This window comes from Ictalurus punctatus, chromosome 9, assembly GCF_001660625.3.
Source record: "Ictalurus punctatus breed USDA103 chromosome 9, Coco_2.0, whole genome shotgun sequence".
Lineage (NCBI taxonomy): Eukaryota > Metazoa > Chordata > Actinopteri > Siluriformes > Ictaluridae > Ictalurus > Ictalurus punctatus.
The window spans coordinates 30392031-30419267 of record NC_030424.2 but is presented as its reverse complement, the minus strand read 5'-3'; the positions used below and the strand labels follow the sequence as shown (position 1 = coordinate 30419267).

The 27237-nt window shown below is 37.7% G+C and overlaps 2 protein-coding genes and 1 long non-coding RNA gene across 4 annotated transcripts; all 3 read right to left on the bottom strand.

Moving 5' to 3' along the window:
* Positions 1-2009: 2009 nt before the first annotated feature.
* LOC108261781 (uridylate-specific endoribonuclease) lies at positions 2010-4689 on the bottom strand. The gene is made up of 7 exons (XM_053682950.1): positions 4614-4689; positions 4285-4317; positions 3054-3152; positions 2665-2706; positions 2452-2484; positions 2195-2293; positions 2010-2050 (listed from the first exon to the last, which is right to left on the bottom strand). The coding sequence occupies exons 1-7, from the start codon at positions 4681-4683 to the stop codon at positions 2010-2012; spliced, it is 417 nt and encodes a 138-aa protein (XP_053538925.1). The 5' UTR covers positions 4684-4689.
* Positions 4690-8765: 4076 nt separating this feature from the next.
* Positions 8766-18960, bottom strand: LOC128633619 (deleted in malignant brain tumors 1 protein). The gene is made up of 16 exons (XM_053682949.1): positions 18875-18960; positions 18546-18578; positions 17319-17417; positions 16932-16973; positions 16719-16751; positions 16469-16567; positions 15709-15859; positions 15398-15582; positions 15078-15176; positions 14806-14841; positions 14261-14399; positions 13390-13601; positions 12273-12448; positions 10016-10407; positions 9109-9353; positions 8766-8901 (listed from the first exon to the last, which is right to left on the bottom strand). Exons 1-16 carry the CDS (start codon positions 18942-18944, stop codon positions 8861-8863), a joined length of 2052 nt encoding a protein of 683 aa, XP_053538924.1. The 5' UTR covers positions 18945-18960; the 3' UTR covers positions 8766-8860.
* A 4271-nt stretch (positions 18961-23231) lies between these two features.
* On the bottom strand, positions 23232-26974 carry LOC108261916 (uncharacterized). Of its 2 annotated transcripts, XR_008396963.1 has the most exons (4): positions 26740-26974; positions 24750-24797; positions 24570-24650; positions 23232-24363 (listed from the first exon to the last, which is right to left on the bottom strand). It is a non-coding gene; the product is annotated as an uncharacterized LOC108261916 (long non-coding RNA). The 2 variants fall into 2 exon arrangements; XR_008396962.1 differs by having other exon boundaries at positions 24570-24797.
* Between the last annotated feature and the right edge of the window lie 263 nt (positions 26975-27237).

The window sequence follows — 27237 nt, the reverse complement described above, 5'->3', positions numbered from 1 at the left end:
GTCACTTTCTTTTAGGTACTGTGTATATATAAGTTCTTCAGATTTTAACAGATAAATATAATAATTTTCTGATCATAACACCAATGACACCACACCAGCTTGCCTTTAGATAATGCTTTAATAGAGGAAGCTTATTCAGATTATTATTCAGTGTTAACTATATTTAAGTTATTAATTAATCAGTCAGTGTGAGTTCACTCCTTTTCCTCAGTCTTGGCCTCAGCCTCCTCTGGACCTGTAAATAAATAAATAAATAAATAAATAATATTCTGAATACATAATAAGCCTGCTTTTCTGTTTATCGCAGTTTATGATACATCACATCCTTAAAATGTCTGTCCACCATATTTTGTAGTAAACAGAATTATGGGATTGTCCTCTACACTTTTGTGCATAATAAGAGTCTTTCAAAGTCCCTACTCAAAATTCACAAGTTGTCCTCTGACCTTTGAGTGTGATTGGCCCAAGGGTGAGGACCTCAGTGTGGTGATCAGAGCTAGTGCTTCGTTTCCTGCGATAACGGCATCCTTGGCGACATCGTGAGTTGTAGTCGTTGTCAGGGCAGATAATGACATCACACTTGAGGAACACCTGGTTGTGTGTGCGCAGGAACTTGAATGCGCTGAAGCTGAACTGAGCGAAGTAACGATTTCCATTTCTGTATATGTTTACCGTGTTGTCTCTCTGACAGCTGAAATGATAAAGACAAAAATAAATACATCATTGTTACATGAACTGCCTAAATAGAGACAGCACATAGCAAGCACTGGTCTGAAAGAGTTCATGGATATTATGACACCTTATACAACTTCATTTACATTCCTAGGCAGCTTTGTAAAGTTACAGATGTCTACCAAAGAGAGAACAACTACCTGTACAACAAGGAATAGGATCTACTGTGGGCAACAAAAACACCTCTCAGAGAAGCTGAAGGGTAAACAGTTCCTGATTGAGGTTTACTCAGGAGAGGAAATCAGTGCTGCTGTAGGAAAACCTGCTGGAGGGGTAAAAGTCTTTGATGGTATTTGAACTGTTTCACTGATGTTTACAATTGTGATCTGCTATTGTGAGTGCCCCGACCATAGACACACAATCTAGGGGTATTTGAGCAGTCAAAAGAAACTTCTCTGAAGAGCTGAAAGACTTAACGTGTAACCCAGTATCAGCATGGAAAACCATCACTAATAACAAGAAATACTGACTATAATTTCAAGGCACCTGTGGAGCCTACACTTGGGAACTATCGGTAGACTTCAGCTCAACCTTAACTACAATCATTACTGATCTCCTCCACTACATTTTCCCAACATACTATGCCTGCCTAGTTGGATCTAGGGATCACTAACTTCCTGACTCGTAGGAGGTAGCAGGTGGGGCACTCATCCTACTGGAATAACTGCAGTTCACATATGAAACAGGAAGGTGATTTCTTACTCGACGAACGGGAAGTTTAACGAAACCACCTGCAGTTCTCCAGCCAGCAGGCTCCATGTGCAGTGTGCATTATTGGGATAATAATTGGGATAATTGGGGCTGAAAAATTCCCCTCGTGACTGAGTCAGAGTTCCACCACATGGAGCTCCACCTGAAACACACCACGGTTTTAAACACTATCACACATATAAGTATCGCTATAAGATGGCCATCGTCACACTGCCTAAAATTAATCAACACCTTCTGACCAATCACAAATCCAGAACTGAACAGTGCTGTGGTATATTATGTATGTAGACTGTGTTAAGTAAAGCAGTTATTAATGATGGAGTGCATTTAATGACGCCTTCTCACTGAACATGCATTCAAGACATTTTTACATCACCTCTGTATCAGTTAATCATGTTTCTCTGTCATAAATTATCACCAGTACAACGGTATTGAATAATAAACATGCACCTGCTGTTGTTTTCAGCATATCTTCTGTGGTCATGTCATAACCTATTTAAACAGAGTAAATATGAAATACGGCCTCATCTTAACGTCACTGTAGTGTAAACAGAGGACTGAAGGTTTTACAGAGGACCTGTACCTGTTGTTGTGGGAAAACAATAATCTATACGAGAGACACAAAGAAAATCAAATACATTAGCACAGATAAAAACATGCCGTGTTTTAATATGTGTATAATATATTTGTGAAATATGTGTTTTTATATATTTATGGGAATTAATAACTATGAATAAATATTTTTCCTCACCGTAATAATCATTGCAGCAGTTTCCATAGGACTGACAGGAGCTGGTGCAGGAACAGAGCGCACCATTAAAACCACAACGATCCCTGCAGCTAATATAATCTATAAATAAAATTTTTTTTAAAAAGTCAAATCAAATGAAATAAATTAAACTAAACAAATCTGACAAATAATAATTTATCAACTCAAAATCAATTCATTCATTTAACATTAACATGATTGCTGATTCAGTACGTCAGTATTTGTTACTGAAACATTACCTTCTGTCAGAAAGCTTTCGGCCGTCGTGGGTTCTTAAACACAGTGAGAAAATATTCAGTTAGGGACGTTTAAGTAAATAGGAAACTAAAGAATGGAAGAAGGTCTAGAATGGAGAAACAGAAACGATTTCTAGATCCAAATAAAGAGAAAAAATGGAGGAGACAGAGCAGTTTTACTGAGAATACACCGGTTAAAGACAATTACATTTTTACCTGGTGTTGTTGTTGGTGTTGTTGTGGGGGTGAAACAATAATCTATATGAAAAATGGTAAAAAGTTCACACTGTATGTATTAAACATCACATTTCTGTGAGTCTGCATTTTTGTAAACACTACTACTGATTTCACACTGTCACTAGCTCTTTCCATCTGTTTATAACTCTGCATCCTATCAACAAGGGAAAGAACGAAAAGAAAAAAAATACAAAAGTAAAAGTAAAATCTTTTTTTTTTTTAATTTACCGATTGAAACATTTCATAATAAATAGTAATGTTAATTTAGGACTAAAAAAATACATATATCTTACGTTAACTAGATTTTTTAAACTTTATTACATTAACTAGATTTAAAATAAATAAATAAATAAATAAATAGTTCTCACTGTAATAATCGTGACAGCAGTTTCCGTAGTACTGACAGGAGCTGGAGCAGGAACACCAACCCAAATTGTAGCCGCAGTTATACCGGCAGGAATAATGACCTACAACAGACAATAATAATTATAACTCATACCATTATTACAATTAAATGACATTGAGGTGAAATGGCAATGGTAGTGCAGTGGTTAAGATGTTGGTTTGTAAATTGTTGGTTTGGAAGGTCATGAGTTTAAATCCCAGCAACGCTAGAGCACTATCTCACTGCAGTTCTTGCTTGGTGTCCTACTGAAGCTAAGCAGGGTTGAGCCTGGCTTGTACCTCGATGAGAGACTTCCTGGGGAAAGCTAAGTTTGCTGCTGGAAATGGTATTTATTAGTGAGGCCAGCAGGGGATGCTCACCCTGTGGTCTGTGTGAGGGGTAATGGCTCAGTATACTGATGTGGACTCTAAACTGTAAAAACAGCGACGTCTTTTGTAGATGTTAAACCGAGGTCCTGACTCTCTGTGGTCATTACAAATCCCGCGACACTTATGGTAAAAGAGTAGGGGTATAACCCTGGTGTCCTGGTGAAATTCCCCCACTGGCCCTTCTCTATCACGGCCCCCTAATAATCCCCATCTCTGAATTGGCTACATCATGCTCTCCTCTCCACTAATAACTGGTGTGTGGTGGGAGATCTGGAGCACTATGGCTGCCGTCGCATCATCCAGTTGGACGCTACACACTAGTGGTGTTTGAGGAGATCCCTCCCCCCACCATACTATGAAAAGCGCTTTGAGTGCATAGAAAAGTGCTATGTAACTGTATCTGTAACTAACTGCCAAGCAATCACTGCTGGGCCCTTCAGCAAGGCCCTCAACTGCTCAGTTGTGCAAATGTAAGTTGCTCTGGATAAAGTTGGTCTGCGAAACTCTGTAAATGTAATGTCACTACATTATAGTACTCTGAATCTCTGGCCCTTATAATGGAGTTATAAAGCGTTTCTTTAATTGTTAATTTTTTCTCAGAACTTTTTTTTTTCCATTTTATAGACTTCATTACTCAGTTGTGAAATTCTGAGATTAGCACCAGTGTTTAATAATTTAATGGTTTAATAATTTAAATATTTAATAATGAAACCTCACCTGTTGTCTGGACAACGTACACACGTGCTGAGTCACTGGTGCTATAAGAGACATCCTAACACTCAGCTATTGTAGTGGATCGCTCATCTATATTTACCATCTACATACCTGCTGTTATGTCCCAGTACGGTGTGGCATCAGCTATTTAAAAAGACAAAATAAAAATGAAATATTAGGGAAAGAGGAATAAAACACTGCTTCATCACACCAACACATTGCTGATTATTTTCCTGTAACAGCATGACATGGAGTGTTTTATTCCATAATATGTATAATATCAGATACACTTTTAAGTGGTGAACAAAAGGATGATGAACAGATTCTCATCAATTAAAATGCACAATGCTTTTTTTTGCTACTCTAAATAAAGCATAAAGCAATTATTCAGAAGACTAATGAGAATTAAATGTTCGGCACTTTTCTGATTGTAGACTTACGTGTTGTGAATCCAGAGCTGTGCCCGAAAAGAGCAGAGCTAAGCAAAAATATCACGAATCCAAACTCCATCTTGTCTCACCTGCAGAATTTCTGTCCTCACAGATGTTTATATAGACACAAAAAGAGAAGTAAACCACTTCCTCATGACGCTCATGTCCTGGAATATGCTGTAAAAGAGATATACCTGTGGGAATGGAGCGGGGGGATTAATGGTACTTATTGATCTCACCTGTGCTTAGCAGGGTTATACAATACACAATGGCCTTTATATCCCATTTAACTGCAGTCTGTAGTACATGTAGTATAAAAGAGCGGCATGCATGTAAATGTAAAATAACTAAAGCAATAATAATAATTGTTTTAATATATTATTATTACTGCATAGGCTCCATATTTTATAGATGTGTACATTGTGTAGAACACAGAGGCATTATATAGAAATGTATTATCTAAAAATGTATGTATACATATATGCAGTAGCTTTAGCAATAATAATAATAATAATAATAATAATAATAATAATAATAATAATAATAATATGTTGCAAGCAGCATTTTCGGGGGCCAAATACCCAGACTTGGTGAGCCACACATTCATTGGCATGCTAAAATTGTTGCAGAAATTAGAGTAGTAGTTGGTACTGGCACAAAATTTGTTGCGTAGCCTCAGGTCATGGTCCTGAAGGTGCCTACCAGGTTTTATGTCAGTGCACAAAGTCATTTGGTGGCTTCGCTGTCAGATTTGTTGGCCCGTTATAGATGTTGGCCCTTTACAGACATTACAACTGTTTGGATATTCAAAATTCTTTTGATAACTTTTGTGAGGCTTAATCTGAAGATGATGTGTTCCAAATTTGGTAATGATTAGACTCAATTTGCTGGAGGAGTAGTGAAAAGAACTAGTAGTTTTTGACCAAAAAAAAAAGTAGTTTTTGACCAAATCCAAGATGGTGGAATTTGGGTGCACTGAACTGGTCTCGAAACAGGGATCCAGGGATGCTTGGATTTTACATTTTGACACATGGTTCAAAAGTTATGATACAAACGTACAACCAAATTAGCCCCAAATTTGTCCCAAAGGTGGCACTTGGCCCAAATTTGGTGAGAACATTCCTTAGACCCTGTCCAGTCAATGTGCCAAATTTCACAACTTTTTACAAGATGGTTCTTTGGGCTGTCGTAGACACCCTAGCCAGAAGCAGAAGATGAAGAAAATCTACAATAACAATAGGGTGCCTACACACATTCAGTGCTTCATCTACTTTAGTTGTCTTCTGTGGTCTTCCAGGCCTTTTGGTGTTGCTGATATCACCAGTGCATTCCTTTAAAAATGTGCCAAATTGTTGCTTTGGCCACTCATACTGTTTCTGTTCCTGTGTTTGTTTTTTCAGCCTAATGATGACCTCATTCACTTGCTCTGGCACCTCTTTGGACCGCATATTGAGAGTTCCCATGAACAGCTACCAAATGCAAATTCAACACTTGGAATCAACTCCAGACCTTTAATCTCCTTAATTTGTCATGAAACAACGAGGACACAGGCCACACCTGGTCACAAAAATGCCTATAAGTCAATTGTCCGATTACTTTTGAGCCTTTTTAAAATGGCGGGACTCTGTTTGAATGGCTGTAATTTCAAAACTTTTGATGCAATATTTTTGTTAAACCCTTTGAATTAAAGCTGAAGTTCTACACTTCGATCACATCTTGATTGCTTCGTTTCAGATCCTCTGTGGTGGTGTACAGGGGCAAAATGATGAAAATTGTGCCACTATCCAAATACTTATGGACCTGACTGTAAATCATAGTCAAGAAACAATGCTCCAAACTCCAAGGGTGGATTTATATTTAAGTAAATGTATAGATAATGTGTCAAAATATTATTCACTTCAAAATGCCTTTATCTAGACGAAAGTCTTCAACTGGAACCTCAAAAAGTTTCTATTTTTTAATATTATGTAATTTAATGAATGGGATGTTATATTATGAAAACTACCTTATATCACTGATCTAAAACTTTTTGAAATGAGCAAATATGGCGTTTTTCTCTAAAATAAAACATTCCTCTCAGATGTGGTGCAATGAACATGAACACTGTGGATTATTTACTCTCTCGTTCTTTTTTTTTTCACCATAAGACCTTGTGATATAAAGCATTGCTCAACCATAACTTTTGCTGACCTATTGACAGATATTAGATTTTAGCCCTTCGGATAACCTCACCATCAGCCGTCACTGCTCTGAATTATAACCCCTTCCTTTGTGCATGCATGGAGTGTGTTAAATAATAATCTTTCTGACGCATGCCCTTTTATAATCTGCCACCAATAAAACCCTTGTGTGAATGCTGAGCTCGTTCCCATGAACAGCACTAACTACATATTTCAATAAGGGCACCCCTCTTCAAAAATAAGACCTTTCAGAAAATAATCGAAAAATTGTTCAGCGTAGGACAAGGACATTTTTTCCCCCTTGTATATTCAATTAATAAAATGCAATGAAAACAAAAATCATTTCTAATAACTAACTGGAAACACCTTCATTGATTATTAAAGCTAAAACAAATATAGCTCTCTTCAAAACATGTTAAAGCTTATTAGCCAATGAAGACACTATACTGTATCTCTCCCAGTCAAGAAATGGAGAAAGTTGTCTTCACTATGAAGAGAGACAGTAATTTTTGAACTCAGATATGTACCTCTATGTTTAATTTACAATTTAACATACAACTTTGTTAATAAAAGGTTATCGATAGAACACACATCACACAAACACAAGATCCTGGTCTTTTTAGAACTTAGAGAAGGACAGTCTGGATCTGAACCAGGGTGAATTATGTGGTGCAGCCTGTTGAGGTCTGGAATGCAAAGACAGCTGACGTAGGGGAGGTGCGTGAGAGAACCTCAGGACATGAATACAGCATACAAACAGAGACCAGTGAGAAGAGAGTTGCAGAAGTTTGCAGGATCAGGTGACTGATGTGATCATCTATAATCACACAACAGTTTTTAGGGTAAGGGCGTAATATGATATGACTGAAAGGCCATCAAGTGGTACTACATACTCAGAAAGATTACATCTATCTGTCTGTGGTTCTAGTAGAAGTACTTCTGTCTTGTCAGCGTTACTGAGAAGAAGTTCCAGCATCCAGTATCTAATGTCATTTACACATTCCGCAACTTTATTAAGCTGATGTCTGTCATCTAAGTCAACAAAGGAATGGCTTCAGAAGAAGAAGATCATCGGTTTGGAATGGCCCAGGCCAAGCCCAGATGTAAATCCTTTTGAAAACCTGTGGAACGACTTTAAAGAGTTCTGTGCACAGGAGATCAAATTGCAGTTTGATAGATCTAGATCAGGCGTGTCCGATCTTATCTGGAAAGGGCCGGTGTGGGTGCAGGTTTTCATTCCAACCATGCAGGAGCCTCACCTGATTCCACCTGTTTAATCAGGTGATCTTGTCTTGGAACATTTTTGCAATGAAACGTGTATTAAAATTGCCAAATGACGATGTGCTACCTTGGTAGACTCAACTTTAGACTCAAAATCACTGAGTGCTGTATTACAAGCAAAATGTGCTTTAATTAAGTATTAGTTAAGGGGTGTGCATACTTATGCAACCAGGTTATTATAAGTTTTTTCTTTTCTTTAAGTTTTTTTTGTCTTGTTTACCTCAAGAGAGAGATAAAGAGAGGTTGGTGAGGGAACAACTTTTTCTAGCTGCTATAACATAATTGAGAACATCAACTAACTTGATTTGTGGCCATTCAACAACATTAAACCTAACAATAAATAGAAAAAAAGTAGGACATTCTTTAATAAATGAGGTGGTAACATCACACCATTCTGTTGTTGTTGTTGTTGTTGTTGTTGATTTCCCTATGACATAGAGTGTTTTCTTTGTTAAATTTGATCATCGTTCTGTGTGAACAAAGAACCTTGTGTTTGTCATTTCAGCTAGTGTTGCTATAAGATTTTCATTGCTAGAACTGTCTTCTCATAACCAGTGGTATCTGGTGGTGTAGCACAATACGTTTAAACTACTGCTCTACAGTCACTTTCTTTTAGGTACTGTGTATATATAAGTTCTTCAGATTTTAACAGATAAATATAATAATTTTCTGATCATAACACCAATGACACCACACCAGCTTGCCTTTAGATAATGCTTTAATAGAGGAAGCTTATTCAGATTATTATTCAGTGTTAACTATATTTAAGTTATTAATTAATCAGTCAGTGTGAGTTCACTCCTTTTCCTCAGTCTTGGCCTCAGCCTCCTCTGGACCTGTAAATAAATAAATAAATAAATACTATTCTGAATACACAATAAGCCTGCTTTTCTGTTTATCGCAGTTTATGATACATCACATCCTTAAAATGTCTGTCCACCATATTTTGTAGTAAACAGAATTACGGGATTGTCTTCTACACTTTTGTGCATAATAAGAGTCTTTCAAAGTCCCTACTCAAAATTCACAAGTTGTCCTCTGACCTTTGAGTGTGATTGGCCCAAGGGTGAGGACCTCAGTGTGGTGATCAGAGCTAGTGCTTCGTTTCCTGCGATAACGGCATCCTTGGCGACATCGTGAGTTGTAGTCGTTGTCAGGGCAGATAACGACATCACACTTGAGGAACACCTGGTTGTGTGTGCGCAGGAACTTGAATGCGCTGAAGCTGAACTGAGCGAAGTAACGATTTCCATTTCTGTATATGTTTACCGTGTTGTCTCTCTGACAGCTGAAATGATAAAGACAAAAATAAATACATCATTGTTACATGAACTGTCTAAATAGAGACAGCACATAGCAAGCAGTGGTCTTAAAGAGTTCATGGATATTATTGCGTCTTATACAACTTCATTTACATTCCTAGGCAGCTTTGTAGGTTACAGATGTCTACCAAAGAGAGAACAACTACCTGTACAACAAGGAATAGGATCTACTGTGGGCAACAAAAACACCTCTCAGAGAAGCTGAAGGGTAAACAGTTCCTGATTGAGGTTTACTCAGGAGAGGAAATCAGTGCTGGTGTAGGAAAACCTGCTGGAGGGGTAAAAGTCTTTGATGGTGTTGAACCACTTCAGCATTAACTACAATCATTAATGATCTCCTCCACTACATTTTCCTAACTTACTATGCCTGCCGAGGTGGAAGATCACTAACTTCCTGACTTGTAGGAGGTAGCAGGTAGGGCACTCATCTTACTTGAATAACTGCAGTTCACCTTCAATACAACCATTTGTGTTGAACCAACTTTGTGTTGCCTTTAAAAGGTGGGTCCACTGAGATATAGTTATTGGTTTACAGGGACAAGAACAATAGTGTAAGCATGTTTGTTTACCAGTATTGTTTGTGTCAGTATGCTTGAAATATTTCTTAATGAGTGTGTGTGTGTTGTACCCATTGCGTATAAGGTCATAGGTGCGGCTGCTGTAGTCGTGGTTTGGCGAGGCCACACAGGAATCCATGAACAGGTGGAGGCTTGGTTCGGCTTGGGTTAGCTGCACCTGCACGTACAGTTGCTGATTGAGGTTCACTCGGTACGGGGAATCGGTGATGGGGTAGTAAAAGTTGCTGGATGGGTAAAAGGCCATGGTGGTGTTGAACCGACCCGTTCCACTGATAGTTGCATTTGTAATCTCTTTGGCTTCATAAAGAATCCCGACTGAAGAATCACGCTCCATCACACATCTCACAACCAACAGGAACTCTGTATCATGTCGGGTGATCTCACCCGACGTTGACTGAGCTGCTCGCACATTATTGGTGTAGCTAATTCGTCCATTCTCGGTCTGGGGGGAAGTGCACATAAATACGTATATATGAGTGCATAAAATTAAGCACAATTAGCTAAAGTTTGACCGATAACACATTTATCCTTCAGAGTTGCAATGTTATTTTTTTCTCATTTTCTACTTAAATTGGTCTCCAATTCCCACCCACCATCCAGTCCATGTTGTTATATGATTTATCTAACAGCAGCTCAGACCTCCTTCTACAAGGAAAAGCTGGAAGCCTCTGTACATTATCCTCACACACTCCACAACATCTTTACTTCTTTTACCCACCACAATTTGAAAAGTGGTCAAATCTGCCAGTCTTCACTCCTGCCCCTATTCCTACAATTCACATTCAGGACTCCTCTCCTATTTCTTTGGTCTTGTCCTGCAATTCTCCTTGCCTTCATTCTTCTATAATCAATGACTCCATAGCATCTGGTCATGTACCAACTGCATTCGAGACATCATCATCAAGAGTATTATTTCTCTCCAAAGAGACAATCAATTATCTTTCTGTCTGACCCAGAATAACATCCAAATCCTTAAGTCTGGCTTCAAAGTGGCTGAGAAGTACTGAGAAGCTTCATGCTGCTAGATCAGGTAAGTCTTTGATCAAGATCAGTCATCAGTTATCCCCTTTACAACGTCATGGCAGCTATTTGCTTTTTACCTGGATGGATGGTCATATCAGGTAGGGACAGGGAGGGGATCCAGATCTGCCCCATGCAGGCTCTCCACTGGTGTCCCACAAAGCTCAGTGCTGGGTCTTTTCTGTTCTCCCTCTATACCTGCTCTCTTGGTGAAGTCATATCCTCTCATGGGTTTTCATACCACTGCTATGCTGATGACACTCAACTCATCCTGTCCTTTCCTTCCTCAGACACTCATGTGTTGGCATGGATCTCAGCATGTCTGGCAGACATCTCATCATGAAACTAAAGCTGAAATGAAATTCTAGTAAAACTGAGCTGCTGTGCATCTCTGGTGATGCGTCCCAATGTCAAGTTCTGGACAACTCTCACAATCTGTCACTGTTTGTAACCTTGTTGTAACCATGGACAACCTGTCCTTCTCACCTCACATCACTAAACTGACTCCTTCATGCCTGTTCCTTCTTTACAACGTCAGGAGGATCCAGGCATTCATATCCAAAGAGGCCACCCAGGTGCTAGTTCAGTCTTGTGTCATTGCGAGACTGGACTATTGCAACTCACTCCTGGCAGGTCTTCCCCTGTGTTGCATTCAACCTCTGCAACTAATCCAGAATACAGCTTCATGACTTGTTTTTAACCTCCCCAGTTTCTCCCACACCACCCCACTGCTACACTCCCTCCACTGGCTTTATGACTCTCTGCGCATCAGATTTAAAACACAGATGCTTGCATAAAAAGCTAAAAATGGACCAGTACACACTTATGTTAAAGCACTTATCACACCCTGCTCTGCATGATGCTCCCTCTGATTGTCTAGTACTGTGTAATTGGACCCATCATCTCTCAGGGTACAAGGAAGGCATGCATCAAAGCTATTTTCTGTCCTGGCACCCAGGTGTTGGAATAAACTGTCCGAACAGCTGAGTCACAGACTGTCTTTAAATGAATACTAAAGACATAACTTTAGTCTTTAGTACTTTTTTATTTAAAAATAATGATACATTTTTAAAAATCCCTGTTTTGTGGTTTTCGTCACATTGTCCTCTTCAACAGGGTTTTTAGACTGCCGGTACACAATTCAGTTGTGCATCGTAGTGCATTGTGGGTAATTCAGTACCTGAGAGTGTACATTGTGTGATTCATGACATTATCCTACAGCAGTGCTTTGTGGGATTTCACTGGATCACTGGATGTTATGTAATATTGTATAAAGTGTAGTGTTACCTTTCTCCTGGTGCTGCAGCTATGGAGAGGGAAGTTGAAGGTGACATAGTAGTTGTCAGTTGAAGCTCTGCAGCGATGGTCATCCAGATAAAGGTCATACCAGCTGAAGCCCAGTGAGTCCAGGTAGGATTTACGGATGGCAATGTTCATCGAGTCAGAGGAGCAATCCACACGGCCTGCACGACATTCAACGTTTGACATAAAACTCTAAACATGCATCTAGTTATTGTGTTCAGTGTTTTCATTACCAATCTCTATAGTGTTCACTACATAGCAATGCTGAGTCCCACTGGTCCAGACCATGTTTATATTTTATAGCTTTATTGTGAAATCCACAATTTATTAGCAATAATAATAATAATAATAATAATAATAATAATAATAATAATAATAATAATAATATACCCCAAGACACGGAAGACACGGAACCCCAAGTTGCTCCCGATGGCAAGCTAACACCGTGCATGGCAGCTCTGTTACCACTGGTGTGTTTGTGAATGTGTGAATGAGAACCAGTGTAAAGTGTCAACTGTTAAGGCTAGAAAAGTACTATATAAGTGCAGACCATTTTTCATTTGGAAAAATTTATAGTTGGAAGGATTTTGGATACATCACCAGGTACAGAATTGTCTGTATGGCTGTACTTAAGACCAGCATTGCCAACTCCTTCATTTGGAAAAATTTATAGTTGGAAGGATTTTGGATACATCACCAGGTACAGAATTGTCTGTATGGCTGTACTTAAGACCAGCATTGCCAACTCCAAGACAAGTTTAAGACCAGGATCAAGATCTAGTCAAAACTGGACTTAAGGGAGTCAAGGCCAAGTCAAGATCAAATCAACATCTCTGCATACATGAGAGAGATTATGCCTCTCCCATCCAAAGAGCATGACTAAATTTTGTTCTTGGCTCATAGGGTGAATCCTTATCTGTTGCACACCTCAGGAGACTGATATGGCTCTTTTCTTCGAGACGAAATAATTAGGTCTCTTCAAACTTCTGAAAAATCCAGGTTCATGCAGAAAACATCTTGAGACCAGACTCAGGTCCTACAGCCGCAAGTGTCTGCGCGACTGAGTAACAATGACATGGCGGTTTTATAATGGACTGTGTACCTGTGTTTTGGGTGAGGGAGGAACTGAAGTAGGCTTTAAAGCCACGCCCAACCCCAGAGTAGTCACTCCTGAACATCACGGTCATGTAGGACGAGGACGACTGGAAGTCCAGGTGGCTTGTGCTATTCTGACAGAGCTTTCCTATCAAGCGGGACGCGGTGGATGGACCATCATACACACTCACATAATCACAGTAGCAGCAGCGGTCCAGACTACACACACACACACACACACACACACACACACACACACACACACACACACACACACAGATATAGATAGACAGATAGATAAATAAGTAGAGAGCTTGATGGATTTACTAAGGATTAAAACACATGATTAAATTCATTTCTACAATTAACACAAATGTTTAAAAGATAAACTAAAACAAATCATACATTTAAAAAGTCATAGCAAGATGTGTTTTACTTCTGAAATACCCCGCTTTTAATTAAAGTATATTGTATAATGTTTTAATATTTGTAGCATTATTTAACAAGTATTTAATACATGGCATTAAACTAACAAAATATAAAATTGAAAGAAATATAAGATACGTAAAAATAGATTTAATTATTCAGATAATTGCATTGATGTGATTAAATGGTGTTAAAGGTCAATTATTAATTACACATATTGTTAAATATTGTAAAAGTATATGTTAAATATAATATACATTTATATTGAATATAAATATATTAATTCACTCAGCAAAGGGAACCATCATTAAAATAGTGTTTTTATGAAAAAAGCATTTATGAATTTATTATAAATAAATAAATAAATAAGTGATTTATCGTGATATTTCAGATGTAATTTGAACAAGTAGCAGATGTATACAGTGAAAGTAAAATTTGGGAAATGGACTGACTCTAAGTCCTGGAACGAGAGGAAGACGGTCTGTCCTGCCGGAGCCGAGAGCTGCCACACACAATACGCGTTGTCATGGTAATAACTGGGGTAGTAAGGGCTGGAGATGGAGCCTGAGCCCTGAAGACTCCCCCCACAGGCTGTAGAGTGTAAACCCACACACACACACACACACACACACACACACATCGCTCTGCTAATTTTTCCAAACTATAATAGTAATAATAAAAATAAAAATAAAAACACCAACATGAAGTATATAATAAAGCATATTTTATGAAATATACAAATACGTATAATTAAATTTATCATTCAAATATCCAATAATTATGACAAATATAATCAATATTCTGGGATCAAATGATAAATATAAATAAAATATGTAATAAAAATGTCTGTAATGTAAATAAGAGTTTTACAAGTAAGGCAAGATGTTACTGTTAGTTAGTTAGTTAGTTAGTTAGTTAGTTAGTTAGTTAGTTAGTTAAATCAATTGGAATTGTAAAAGAGGCCACATGCTGACCCAAGCTAAGGTAAAGAGCTCACCTGGTACAGGAGTTGGCGTCACATAGTAACAATAATCTGAAAAATTAAATAAATACAATAAACACTAGAACTTTCATTTCATACCCCAAACTCCTACATGTCTACACAGACAGACAGACAGACAGACAGATCGAGAGACAAACAGGAAGACCAAGGGACAGGCAGACAGACAGACAGACAGACAGACAGACAGATCGAGAGACAAACAGGAAGACCAAGGGACAGGCAGACAGACAGACTATTTAAAAATAATAAATGGACATGTTCGTTACCATAATAATCGTGACAGCATCTTCCATATCGTTCACATGAACTCTCACAGGAGCAACTGCTGTAGCTGCTGCCACATCGGTCCTTACACATTGGAGCAGCTGTACACACACACACACACACACGCACACACACACACAAACACACATTTCAAAATTATCATTTCAAAGGTATGTCTTTGAATTTATATATCACAGACATTCCTTACAGCATGTAGCAATGACATTAGCAGGTTAATGTGTGCTGGACAGTTGGATAGATGAGTTCTGCTCACACAAACACAAACTGAAATTGAATTTAAATAAGTTGAACAAATACGTACATTTGAAAGCCCATTCAGCCCGAAAACCTTGTCGAGTCACGCTGCCGTCAGTGGAGAAAACGACGGTCATGTATCTGCTGCTGGAGTTGAAGGTAGCTCTCTGATTTCCAGTCACAGAACCCAAAAGTGAATGCTGAGCAGTCGGACCGTCGTACACCCGGATAAAGTCACAGCCTGACTCCAAACTGAAGAAAGTGTAATGAAACTAGCCTTACAGACTAACCACAGACAAATATTCTTAAATGATAAAGATCTAAACAAAGTCAGGTATGATTTATCAGCAGGTGAGAAACAGGAAGGTGATTTCTTACTCGACGAACGGGAAGTTTAACGAAACCACCTGCAGTTCTCCAGCCAGCAGGCTCCATGTGCAGTGTGCATTATTGGGATAATTATTGGGATAATTGGGGCTGAAAAATTCCCCTCGTGACTGAGTCAGAGTTCCACCACATGGAGCTCCACCTGAAACACACCACGGTTTTAAACACTATCACACATATAAGTACCCCTATACGATGGCCATCGTCACACTGCCTAAAATTAATCAACACCTTCTGACCAATCACAAATCCAGAACTGAACAGTGCTGTGGTATATTATGTATGTAGACTGTGTTAAGTAAAGCAGTTATTAATGATGGAGTGCATTTAATGACGCCTTCTCACTGAACATGCATTCAAGACATTTTTACATCACCTCTGTATCAGTTAATCATGTTTCTCTGTCATAAATTATCACCAGTACAACGGTATTGAATAATAAACATGCACCTGCTGTTGTTTTCAGCATATCTTCTGTGGTCATGTCATAACCTATTTAAACAGAGTAAATATGAAATACAGCCTCATCTTAACGTCACTGTAGTGTAAACAGAGGACTGAAGGTTTTACAGAGGACCTGTACCTGTTGTTGTGGGAAAACAATAATCTATACGAGAGACACAAAGAAAATCAAATACATTAGCACAGATAAAAACATGCCGTGTTTTAATAAGTGTATAATATATATGTGAAATATGTGTTTTTATATATTTATGGGAATTAATAACTATGAATAAATATTTTTCCTCACCGTAATAATCATTGCAGCAGTTTCCATAGTAACGACAGGAGCTGGTGCAGGAACAGAGCGCACCATTAAAACCACAACGATCCCTGCAGCTAATATAATCTATAAATAAATAAAAAAGTCAAATCAAATGAAATAAATTAAACTAAACAAATCTGACATTTAATAATATATCAACTCAAAATCAATTCATTCATTTAACATTAACATGATTGCTGATTCAGTACGTCAGTATTTGTTACTGAAACATTACCTTCTGTCAGAAAGCTTTCGGTCGTCGTGGGTTCTTAAACACAGTGAGAAAATATTCAGTTAGAGACGTTTAAGTAAATAGGAAACTAAAGAATGGAAGAAGGTCTAGAATGGAGAAACAGAAACGATTTCTAGATCCAAATGAAGAGAAATAATGGAGGAGACAGAGCAGTTTTACTGAGAATACACCGGTTAAAGACAATTACATTTTTACCTGGTGTTGTTGTTGGTGTTGTTGTGGGGGTGAAACAATAATCTATATGAAAAATGGTAAAAAGTTCACACTGTATGTATTAAACATCACATTTCTGTGAGTCTGCATTTTTGTAAACACTACTACTGATTTCACTGTCACTAGCGCTTTCCATCTGTTTATAACTCTGCATCCTATCAACAAGGGAAAGAACGAAAAGAAAAAAAATAAATACAAAAGTAAAAGTAAAATCTTTTTTTTTTTTAATTTACCGATTGAAACATTTCATAATAAATAGTAATGTTAATTTAGGACTAAAAAAATACATATATCTTACGTTAACTAGATTTTTTAAACTTTATTACATTAACTAGATTTAAAATAAATAAATAAATAAATAGTTCTCACTGTAATAATCGTGACAGCAGTTTCCGTAGTACTGACAGGAGCTGGAGCAGGAACACCAACCCAAATTGTAGCCGCAGTTATACCGGCAGGAATAATGACCTACAACAGACAATAATAATTATAACTCATACCATTATTACAATTAAATGACATTGAGGTGAAATGGCAATGGTAGCGCAGTGGTTAAGATGTTGGTTTGTAAATTGTTGGTTTGGAAGGTCATGAGTTTAAATCCCAGCAACGCTAGAGCACTATCTCACTGCAGTTCTTGCTTGGTGTCCTACTGAAGCTAAGCAGGGTTGAGCCTGGCTTGTACCTCGATGAGAGACTTCCTGGGGAAAGCTAAGTTTGCTGCTGGAAATGGTATTAGTGAGGCCAGCAGGGGATGCTCACCCTGTGGTCTGTGTGAGGGGTAATGGCTCAGTATACTGATGTGGACTCTAAACTGTAAAAACAGCGACGTCTTTTGTAGACGTTAAACCGAGGTCCTGACTCTCTGTGGTCATTACAAATCCCGCGACACTTATGGTAAAAGAGTAGGGGTATAACCCTGGTGTCCTGGTGAAATTCCCCCACTGGCCCTTCTCTATCACGGCCCCCTAATAATCCCCATCTCTGAATTGGCTACATCATGCTCTCCTCTCCACTAATAACTGGTGTGTGGTGGGAGATCTGGAGCACTATGGCTGCCGTCGCATCATCCAGTTGGACGCTACACACTAGTGGTGTTTGAGGAGATCCCTCCCCCCACCATACTATGAAAAGCGCTTTGAGTGCATAGAAAAGTGCTATGTAACTGTATCTGTAACTAACTGCCAAGCAATCACTGCTGGGCCCTTCAGCAAGGCCCTCAACTGCTCAGTTGTGCAAATGTAAGTTGCTCTGGATAAAGTTGGTCTGCGAAACTCTGTAAATCTAATGTCACTACATTATAGTACTCTGAATCTCTGGCCCTTATAATGGAGTTATAAAGGGTTTCTTTAATTGTGAATTTTTTCTCAGAACTTTTTTTTTTCCATTTTATAGAGTTCATTACTCAGTTGTGAAATTCTGAGATTAGCACCAGTGTTTAATAATTTAATGGTTTAATAATTTAAATATTTAATAATGAAACCTCACCTGTTGTCTGGACAACGTACACACGTGCTGAGTCACTGGTGCTATAAGAGACATCCTAACACTCAGCTATTGTAGTGGATCGCTCATCTATATTTACCATCTACATACCTGCTGTTATGTCCCAGTACGGTGTGGTATCAGCTATTTAAAAAGACAAAATAAAAATGAAATATTAGGGAAAGAGGAATAAAACACTGCTTCATCACACCAACACATTGCTGATTATTTTCCTGTAACAGCATGACATGGAGTGTTTTATTCCATAATATGTATAATATCAGATACACTTTTAAGTGGTGAACAAAAGGATGATGAACAGATTCTCATCAATTAAAATGCACAATGCTTTTTTTTGCTACTCTAAATAAAGCATAAAGCAATTATTCAGAAGACTAATGAGAATTAAATGTTCGGCACTTTTCTGATTGTAGACTTACGTGTTGTGAATCCAGAGCTGTGCCCGAAAAGAGCAGAGCTGAGCAAAAATATCACGAATCCAAACTCCATCTTGTCTCACCTGCAGAATTTCTGTCCTCACAGATGTTTATATAGACACAAAAAGAGAAGTAAACCACTTCCTCATGACGCTGGAATGTCCTGGAATATGCTGTAAAAGAGATATACCTGTGGGAATGGAGCGGGGGGATTAATGGTACTTATTGATCTCACCTGTGCTTAGCAGGGTTATACAATACACAATGGCCTTTATATCCCATTTAACTGCAGTCTGTAGTACATGTAGTATAAAAGAGCGGCATGCATGTAAATGTAAAATAACTAAAGCAATAATAATAATTGTTTTAATATATTATTATTACTGCATAGGCTCCATATTTTATAGATGTGTACATTGTGTAGAACACAGAGGCATTATATAGAAATGTATTATATAAAAATGTATGTATACATATATGCAGTAGCTTTAGCAATAATAATAATAATAATAATAATAATAATAATAATAATAATAATAATAATAATAATAATAATAATATGTTGCAAGCAGCATTTTCGGGGGCCAAATACCCAGACTTGGTGAGCCACACATTCATTGGCATGCTAAAATTGTTGCAGAAATTAGAGTAGTAGTTGGTACTGGCACAAAATTTGTTGCGTAGCCTCAGGTCATGGTCCTGAAGATGCCTACCAGGTTTTATGTCAGTGCACAAAGTCATTTGGTGGCTTCGCTGTCAGATTTGTTGGCCCGTTATAGATGTTGGCCCTTTACAGACATTACAACTGTTTGGATATTCAAAATTCTTTTGATAACTTTTGTGAGGCTTAATCTGAAGATGATGTGTTCCAAATTTGGTAATGATTAGACTCAATTTGCTGGAGGAGTAGTGAAAAGAACTAGTAGTTTTTGACCAAAAAAAAAAGTAGTTTTTGACAAATCCAAGATGGTGGAATTTGGGTGCACTGAACTGGTCTCGAAACAGGGATCCAGGGATGCTTGGATTTTACATTTTTACACATGGTTCAAAAGTTATGATACAAACGTCCAACCAAACTAGCCCCAAATTTGTCCCGAAGGTGGCACTTGGCCCAAATTTGGTGAGAACATTCCATAGACCCTCCCCAGTCAATGTGCCAAATTTCACAACTTCTTACAAGATGGTTCTTTGGGCTGTAGTAGACACCCTAGCCAGAAGCAGAAGATGAAGAAAAGGTACAATAACAATAGGGTGCCTACACACATTCAGTGCTTCATCTACTTTAGTTGTCTTCTGTGGTCTTCCAGGCCTTTTGGTGTTGCTGATATCACCAGTGCATTCCTTTAAAAATGTGCCAAATTGTTGATTTGGCCACTCGTACTGTTTCTGTTCCTGTGTTTGTTTTTTCAGCCTAATGATGACCTCATTCACTTGCTCTGGCACCTCTTTGGACCGCATATTGAGAGTTCCCATGAACAGCTACCAAATGCAAATTCAACACTTGGAATCAACTCCAGACCTTTAATCTCCTTAATTTGTCATGAAACAACGAGGACACAGGCCACACCTGGTCACAAAAATGCCTATAAGTCAATTGTCCGATTACTTTTGAGCCTTTTTAAAATGGCGGGACTCTGTTTGAATGGCTGTAATTTCAAAACTTTTGATGCAATATTTTTGTTAAACCCTTTGAATTAAAGCTGAAGTTCTACACTTCGATCACATCTTGATTGCTTCGTTTCAGATCCTCTGTGGTGGTGTACAGGGGCAAAATGATGAAAATTGTGCCACTATCCAAATACTTATGGACCTGACTGTAAATCATAGTCAAGAAACAATGCTCCAAACTCCAAGGGTGGATTTATATTTAAGTAAATGTATAGATAATGTGTCAAAATATTATTCACTTCAAAATGCCTTTATCTAGACGAAAGTCTTCAACTGGAACCTCAAAAAGTTTCTATTTTTTAATATTATGTAATTTAATGAATGGGATGTTATATTATGAAAACTACCTTATATCACTGATCTAAAACTTTTTGAAATGAGCAAATATGGCGTTTTTCTCTAAAATAAAACATTCCTCTCAGATGTGGTGCAATGAACATGAACACTGTGGATTATTTACTCTCTCGTTCTTTTTTTTTTCACCATAAGACCTTGTGATATAAAGCATTGCTCAACCATAACTTTTGCTGACCTATTGACAGATATTAGATTTTAGCCCTTCAGAAAACCTCACCATCAGCCGTCACTGCTCTGAATTATAACCCCTTCCTTTGTGCATGCATGGAGTGTGTTAAATAATAATCTTTCTGACGCATGCCCTTTTATAATCTGCCACCAATAAAACCCTTGTGTGAATGCTGAGCTCGTTCCCATGAACAGCACTTACTACATATTTCAATAAGGGCACCCCTCTTCAAAAATAAGACCTTTCAGAAAATAATCGAAAAATTGTTCAGCGTAGGACAAGGACATTTTTTCCCCCTTGTATATTCAATTAATAAAATGCAATGAAAACAAAAATCATTTCTAATAACTAACTGGAAACACCTTCATTGATTATTAAAGCTAAAACAAATATAGCTCTCTTCAAAACATGTTAAAGCTTATTAGCCAATGAAGACACTATACTGTATCTCTCCCAGTCAAGAAATGGAGAAAGTTGTCTTCACTATGAAGAGAGACAGTAATTTTTGAACTCAGATATGTACCTCTATGTTTAATTTACAATTTAACATACAACTTTGTTAATAAAAGGTTATCGATAGAACACACCTCACACAAACACAAGATCCTGGTCTTTTTAGAACTTAGAGAAGGACAGTCTGGATCTGAACCAGGGTGAATTATGTGGTGCAGCCTGTTGAGGTCTGGAATGCAAAGACAGCTGACGTAGGGGAGGTGCGTGAGAGAACCTCAGGACATGAATACAGCATACAAACAGAGACCAGTGAGAAGAGAGTTGCAGAAGTTTGCAGGATCAGGTGACTGATGTGATCATCTATAATCACACAACAGTTTTTAGGGTAAGGGCGTAATATGATATGACTGAAAGGCCATCAAGTGGTACTACATACTCAGAAAGATTACATCTATCTGTCTCTGGCTCTAGTAGAAGTACTTCTGTCTTGTCAGTTACTGAAGAAATTCCAGCATCCAGTGTCTAATGTCATTCACACATTCCGCAAATTTATTAAGCTGATGTCTGTCATCTAAGTCAACAAAGGAATGGCTTCAGAAGAAGAAGATCATCGGTTTGGAATGGCCCAGGCCAAGCCCAGATGTAAATCCTGTTGAAAACCTGTAGAACGACTTTAAAGAGTTCTGTGCACAGGAGATCAAATTGCAGTTTGATAGATCTAGATCAGGCGTGTCCGATCTTATCCGGAAAGGGCCGGTGTGGGTGCAGGTTTTCATTCCCAACCAAGCAGGAGCCACACCCGATTCCACCTGTTTAATCAGGTGATCTTGTCTTGGAACATTTTTGCAATGAAGTGTGTAATAAAATTGCCAGATGACGATGTGCTACCTCGGTAGACTCAACTTTAGACTCAAAATCACTGAGTGCTGTATTACAAGCAAAATGTGCTTTAATTAAGTATTAGTTAAGGGGTGTGCATACTTATGCAACCAGGTTATTATAAGTTTTTTCTTTTCTTTAAGTTTTTTTTGTCTTGTTTACCTCAAGAGAGAGATAAAGAGAGGCTGGTGAGGGAACAACTTTTTATAGCTGCTATAACATAATTGAGAACATCAACTAACTTGATTTGTGGCCATTCTACAACATTAAACCTAACAATAAATAGATCAAAAGTAGGACATTCTTTAATAAATGAAGTGATAACATCACACCATTCTGTTGTTGTTGTTGTTGTTGTTGATTTCCCTATGACATAGAGTGTTTTCTTTATTAAATTTTATCAACGTTCTGTGTGAACAAAGAACCTTGTGTTTGTCATTTCAGCTAGTGTTGCTATAAGATTTTCATTGCTAGAACTGTCTTCCCATAACCAGTGGTATCTGGTGGTGTAGCACAATACGTTTAATCTACTGCTCTACAGTCACTTTTTTTTTTTTTTTTTAGGTACTGTGTGTGTATATATATATATATATATATATATATATATATATATATATATATATATATATATATATATATATATATATATATATATATATATATATATATATATATATATATATATATATATATATATATATATATATATATATATATATATATATATATATATATATATATATATATATATATATATATATATTCTTCAGATTTTAACAGATAAATATAATTATTTTCTTATCATAACACCAATGACACCACACCAGCTTGCCTTTAGATAATGCTTTAATAGAGGAAGGTTAGTCAAATTATTCAGTGTTTTTTTTTTCTTCCCATATTTATTTATTCATTTACATGTGATTCATTTTCATGTGATTCATTTTCATGTGATTCATTTACTGATTTGCTTCTCTTTAAATCCAGTTTTAGACTGTGATATTACAAAGGTCTTTCCAGATTATTACTTGCCACACTACATGAGATAACCCCAGTCAAATTGCGTGAATTGTATAATATAATTTGTTCACCATGTTAGGTTTAAATCCTCTAAAAACAGATTCGCAATTGAATAACATTATTCTGTTCCAATTCACATCCTTCAAAGCACTGACATGTTTTGTCTACTTTCACAATTGCCACTACTGTATTTTAGCTGGTTCTAGAGTTTTACCTCATCCTATGCTGTCTTGTAATTATTATATTTTAGATCAGCATTGTATTAAATTAATTCACAGTTTTTTTCTTTTTATGCAAACAAAGGAAAACAAAATTAAAAAGTACAATCACCGAAAACACACCCCGCCACCGGCTCATCATGGCTATCCAATAACTATCGCTGGTTATATAGATATTTTAAAACCCAACCACAGGCACAAAAATTTAAGTAGGAAGTGTCTGTGTCTGCCAAAAGAAGAGAATTAAATCTCCGAGGTGATGGGACACGTTTATAAATGGAAAGATGAATATCTAATTGTAGAGGAGCGTGATCAGAAATTACAATACCCAGATAGTCAGAAGAAACTACACACGAATCAAGAGTGCTGTCTATAAAAAAATAATCAATCCTCGAATAGGAACGATGCACCTGGGAGAAGAAAGAAAACTTTTTTAGAGAGGGGTTACGGAATCTCCAGGGATCAACAAAACTGTTCTGACACATAGAATCGGAAAATGTTTTAGACATAGCAGATTGATTCAGATTACGGGGATTAGACAGTTCTAAATTTAGGTCAAAAACACAGTTTAAATCCCCCCCAAAAATCAACAGGTGAGTATTTAAGAAAGGGAGATTGCTCAACAAGCTATTAGCAAATTTATTCAGTGTTAACTATATTTAAGTGATTAATTAATCAGTCAGTGTGAGTTCACTCCTTGTCCTCCGTCTTGGCCTCAGCCTCCTCTGGACCTGTAAATGAATAAATAAATTGAAAAAATATTGAATACACAATAAGCCTGCTTTTCTGTTTATCACATTTTATGATACATCGCCTCCTTAAAATGTCTGTCCACCATATTATGTAGTAAACAGAATTATGGGATTGTCTTCTACACTTTTTGCATAATAAGAGTCTTTCAAAGTCCCTACTCAAAATTCACAAGTTGTCCTCTGACCTTTGAGTGTGATTGGCCCAAGGGTGAGGACCTCAGTGTGGTGATCAGAGCTAGTGCTTCGTTTCCTGCGATAACTGCATCCTTGGTGACACGATTTATAGATCCAAATGAAGAGAAATAATAGAGGAGACAGAGCAGTTTTACTGAGAATACACCAGTTAAAGACAATTACATTTTTACCTGGTGTTGTGGTGGTGGTGGTGGTGGTGGTCGTGTTGAAACAATAATCTAAATGAAAAATGGTAAAAAGTTCACACTGTATGTATTAAACATCACATTTCTGTGAGTCTGCATTTTTGTAAACACTACTACTGATTTCACACTGTCACTAGCTCTTTCCATCTGTTTATAACTCTGCATCCTATCAACAAGGGAAAGAACGAAAGAAGAAAAATGAATACAAAAGTAAAAGTAAAATCTTTTCTTTTTAATTTACCGATTGAAACATTTCATAATAAATAGTAATGTTAATTTAGGTCTAAAAAATTACATATACAGTGAGGGAAAAAAGTATTTGATCCCCTGCTGATTTTGTACTTTTGCCCACTGACAAAGAAATGATCAGTCTATAATTTTAATGGTAGATTTATTTGAACAGTGAGAGACAGAATAACAACAAAAAAATCCAGAAAAACGCATGTCAAAAATGTTATAAATTGATTTGCATTTTAATGAGGGAAATAAGTATTTGACCCCTCTGCAAAACATGACTTAGTACTTGGTGGAAAAAACCCCTGTTGGCAATCACAGAGGTCAGACGTTTCTTGTAGTTGGCCACCAGGTTTGCACACATCTCAGGAGGGATTTTGTCCCACTCCTCTTTGCAGATCTTCTCCAAATCATTAAGGTTTCGAGGCTGACGTTTGGCAACTCGAACCTTCAGCTCCCTCCACAGATTTTCTATGGGATTAAGGTCTGGAGACTGGCTAGGCCACTCCAGGACCTTTATGTGCTTCTTCTTGAGCCACTCCTTTGTTGCCTTGGCCATGTGTATTGGGTCATTGTCATGCTGGAATACCCATCCACGACCCATTTTAAATGCCCTGGCTGAGGGAAGGAGGTTTTCACCCAAGATTTGACGGTACATGGCCCCGTCCATCGTCCCTTTGATGCGGTGAAGTTGTCCTGTCCCCTTAGCAGAAAAACACCCCCAAAGCATAATGTTTCCACCTCCATGTTTGACGGTGGGGATGGTGTTCTTGGGGTCATAGGCAGCATTCCTCCTCCTCCAAACACGGCGAGTTGAGTTGATGCCAAAGAGCTCCATTTTGGTCTCATCTGACCACAACACTTTCACCCAGTTGTCCTCTGAATCATTCAGATGTTCAGTGGCAAACTTCAGACGGGCGTGTATATGTGCTTTCTTGAGCAGCGGACCTTGCGGGCGCTGCAGGATTTCAGTCCTTCACGGCGTAGTGTGTTACCAATTGTTTTCTTGGTGACTATGGTCCCAGCTGCCTTGAGATCATTGACAAGATCCTCCCGTGTAGTTCTGGGCTGATTCCTCACTGTTCTCATGATCATTGCAACTCCACGAGGTGAGATCTTGCATGGAGCCCCAGGCCGAGGGAGACTGACAGTTCTTTTGTGTTTCTTCCATTTGCGAATAATCGCACCAACTGTTGTCCCCTTCTCACCAAGCTGCTTGGCAATGGTCTTGTAGCCCATTCCAGACTTGTGTAGGTCTACAGTCTTGTCCCTGACATCCTTGGAGAGCTCTTTGGTCTTGGCCATGGTGGAGAGTTTGGAATCTGATTGATTGATTGCTTCTGTGGACAGGTGTCTTTTATACAGGTAACAAGCTGAGATTAGGAGCACTCCCTTTAAGAGTGTGCTCCTAATCTCAGCTCATTACCTGTATAAAAGACACCTGGGAGCCAGAAATCTTTCTGATTGAGAGGGGGTCAAATACTTATTTCCCTCATTAAAATGCAAATCAATTTATAACATTTTTGACGTGCGTTTTTCTGGATCTTCTTGTTGTTATTCTGTCTCTCACTGTTCAAATAAATCTACCATTAAAATTATAGACTGCTCATTTCTTTGTCAGTGGGCAAACGTACAAAATCAGCAGGGGATCAAATACTTCTTTCCCTCACTGTATCTTACGTTAAATGGATATTTTTTAAAACTATTACATTAACTAGATTTTTAAAAAAATAGTTCTCACCGTTATAATCATTGCAGCAGTTTCCATAGGACTGACAGGAGCTGGTGCAGGAACAGAGCGTACCGTTATAACCACAATGATCCCTGCAGCTAATGAAATCTAAAAAAAAAAAAAAAAAGTCAAATCAAATGAAATAAATTAAACTAAACAAATCTGACATTTAATAATAAATCAACTCAAAATCAATTCATTCATTTAACATTAATATGATTGCTGATTCATTACGTCATACAGACCATCATATACATTCACATAATCACAGTTGAAGCAACGGTCCAGACTACACACACACACACACACACACACACACACACACACACACACACACACACACACACACACACACACACAGGCTGTAGGAGTTAGTTTTTTGTTATTAAGTCATTTAAAAATGTTAACTTTATGTGCTGTCGTATGTATTTAGATAGAACGCCTTACACAACATCATTCTGAAAAATTATATTTGTTTTCATAAAGTACAGTCTGAAGTACAATGAG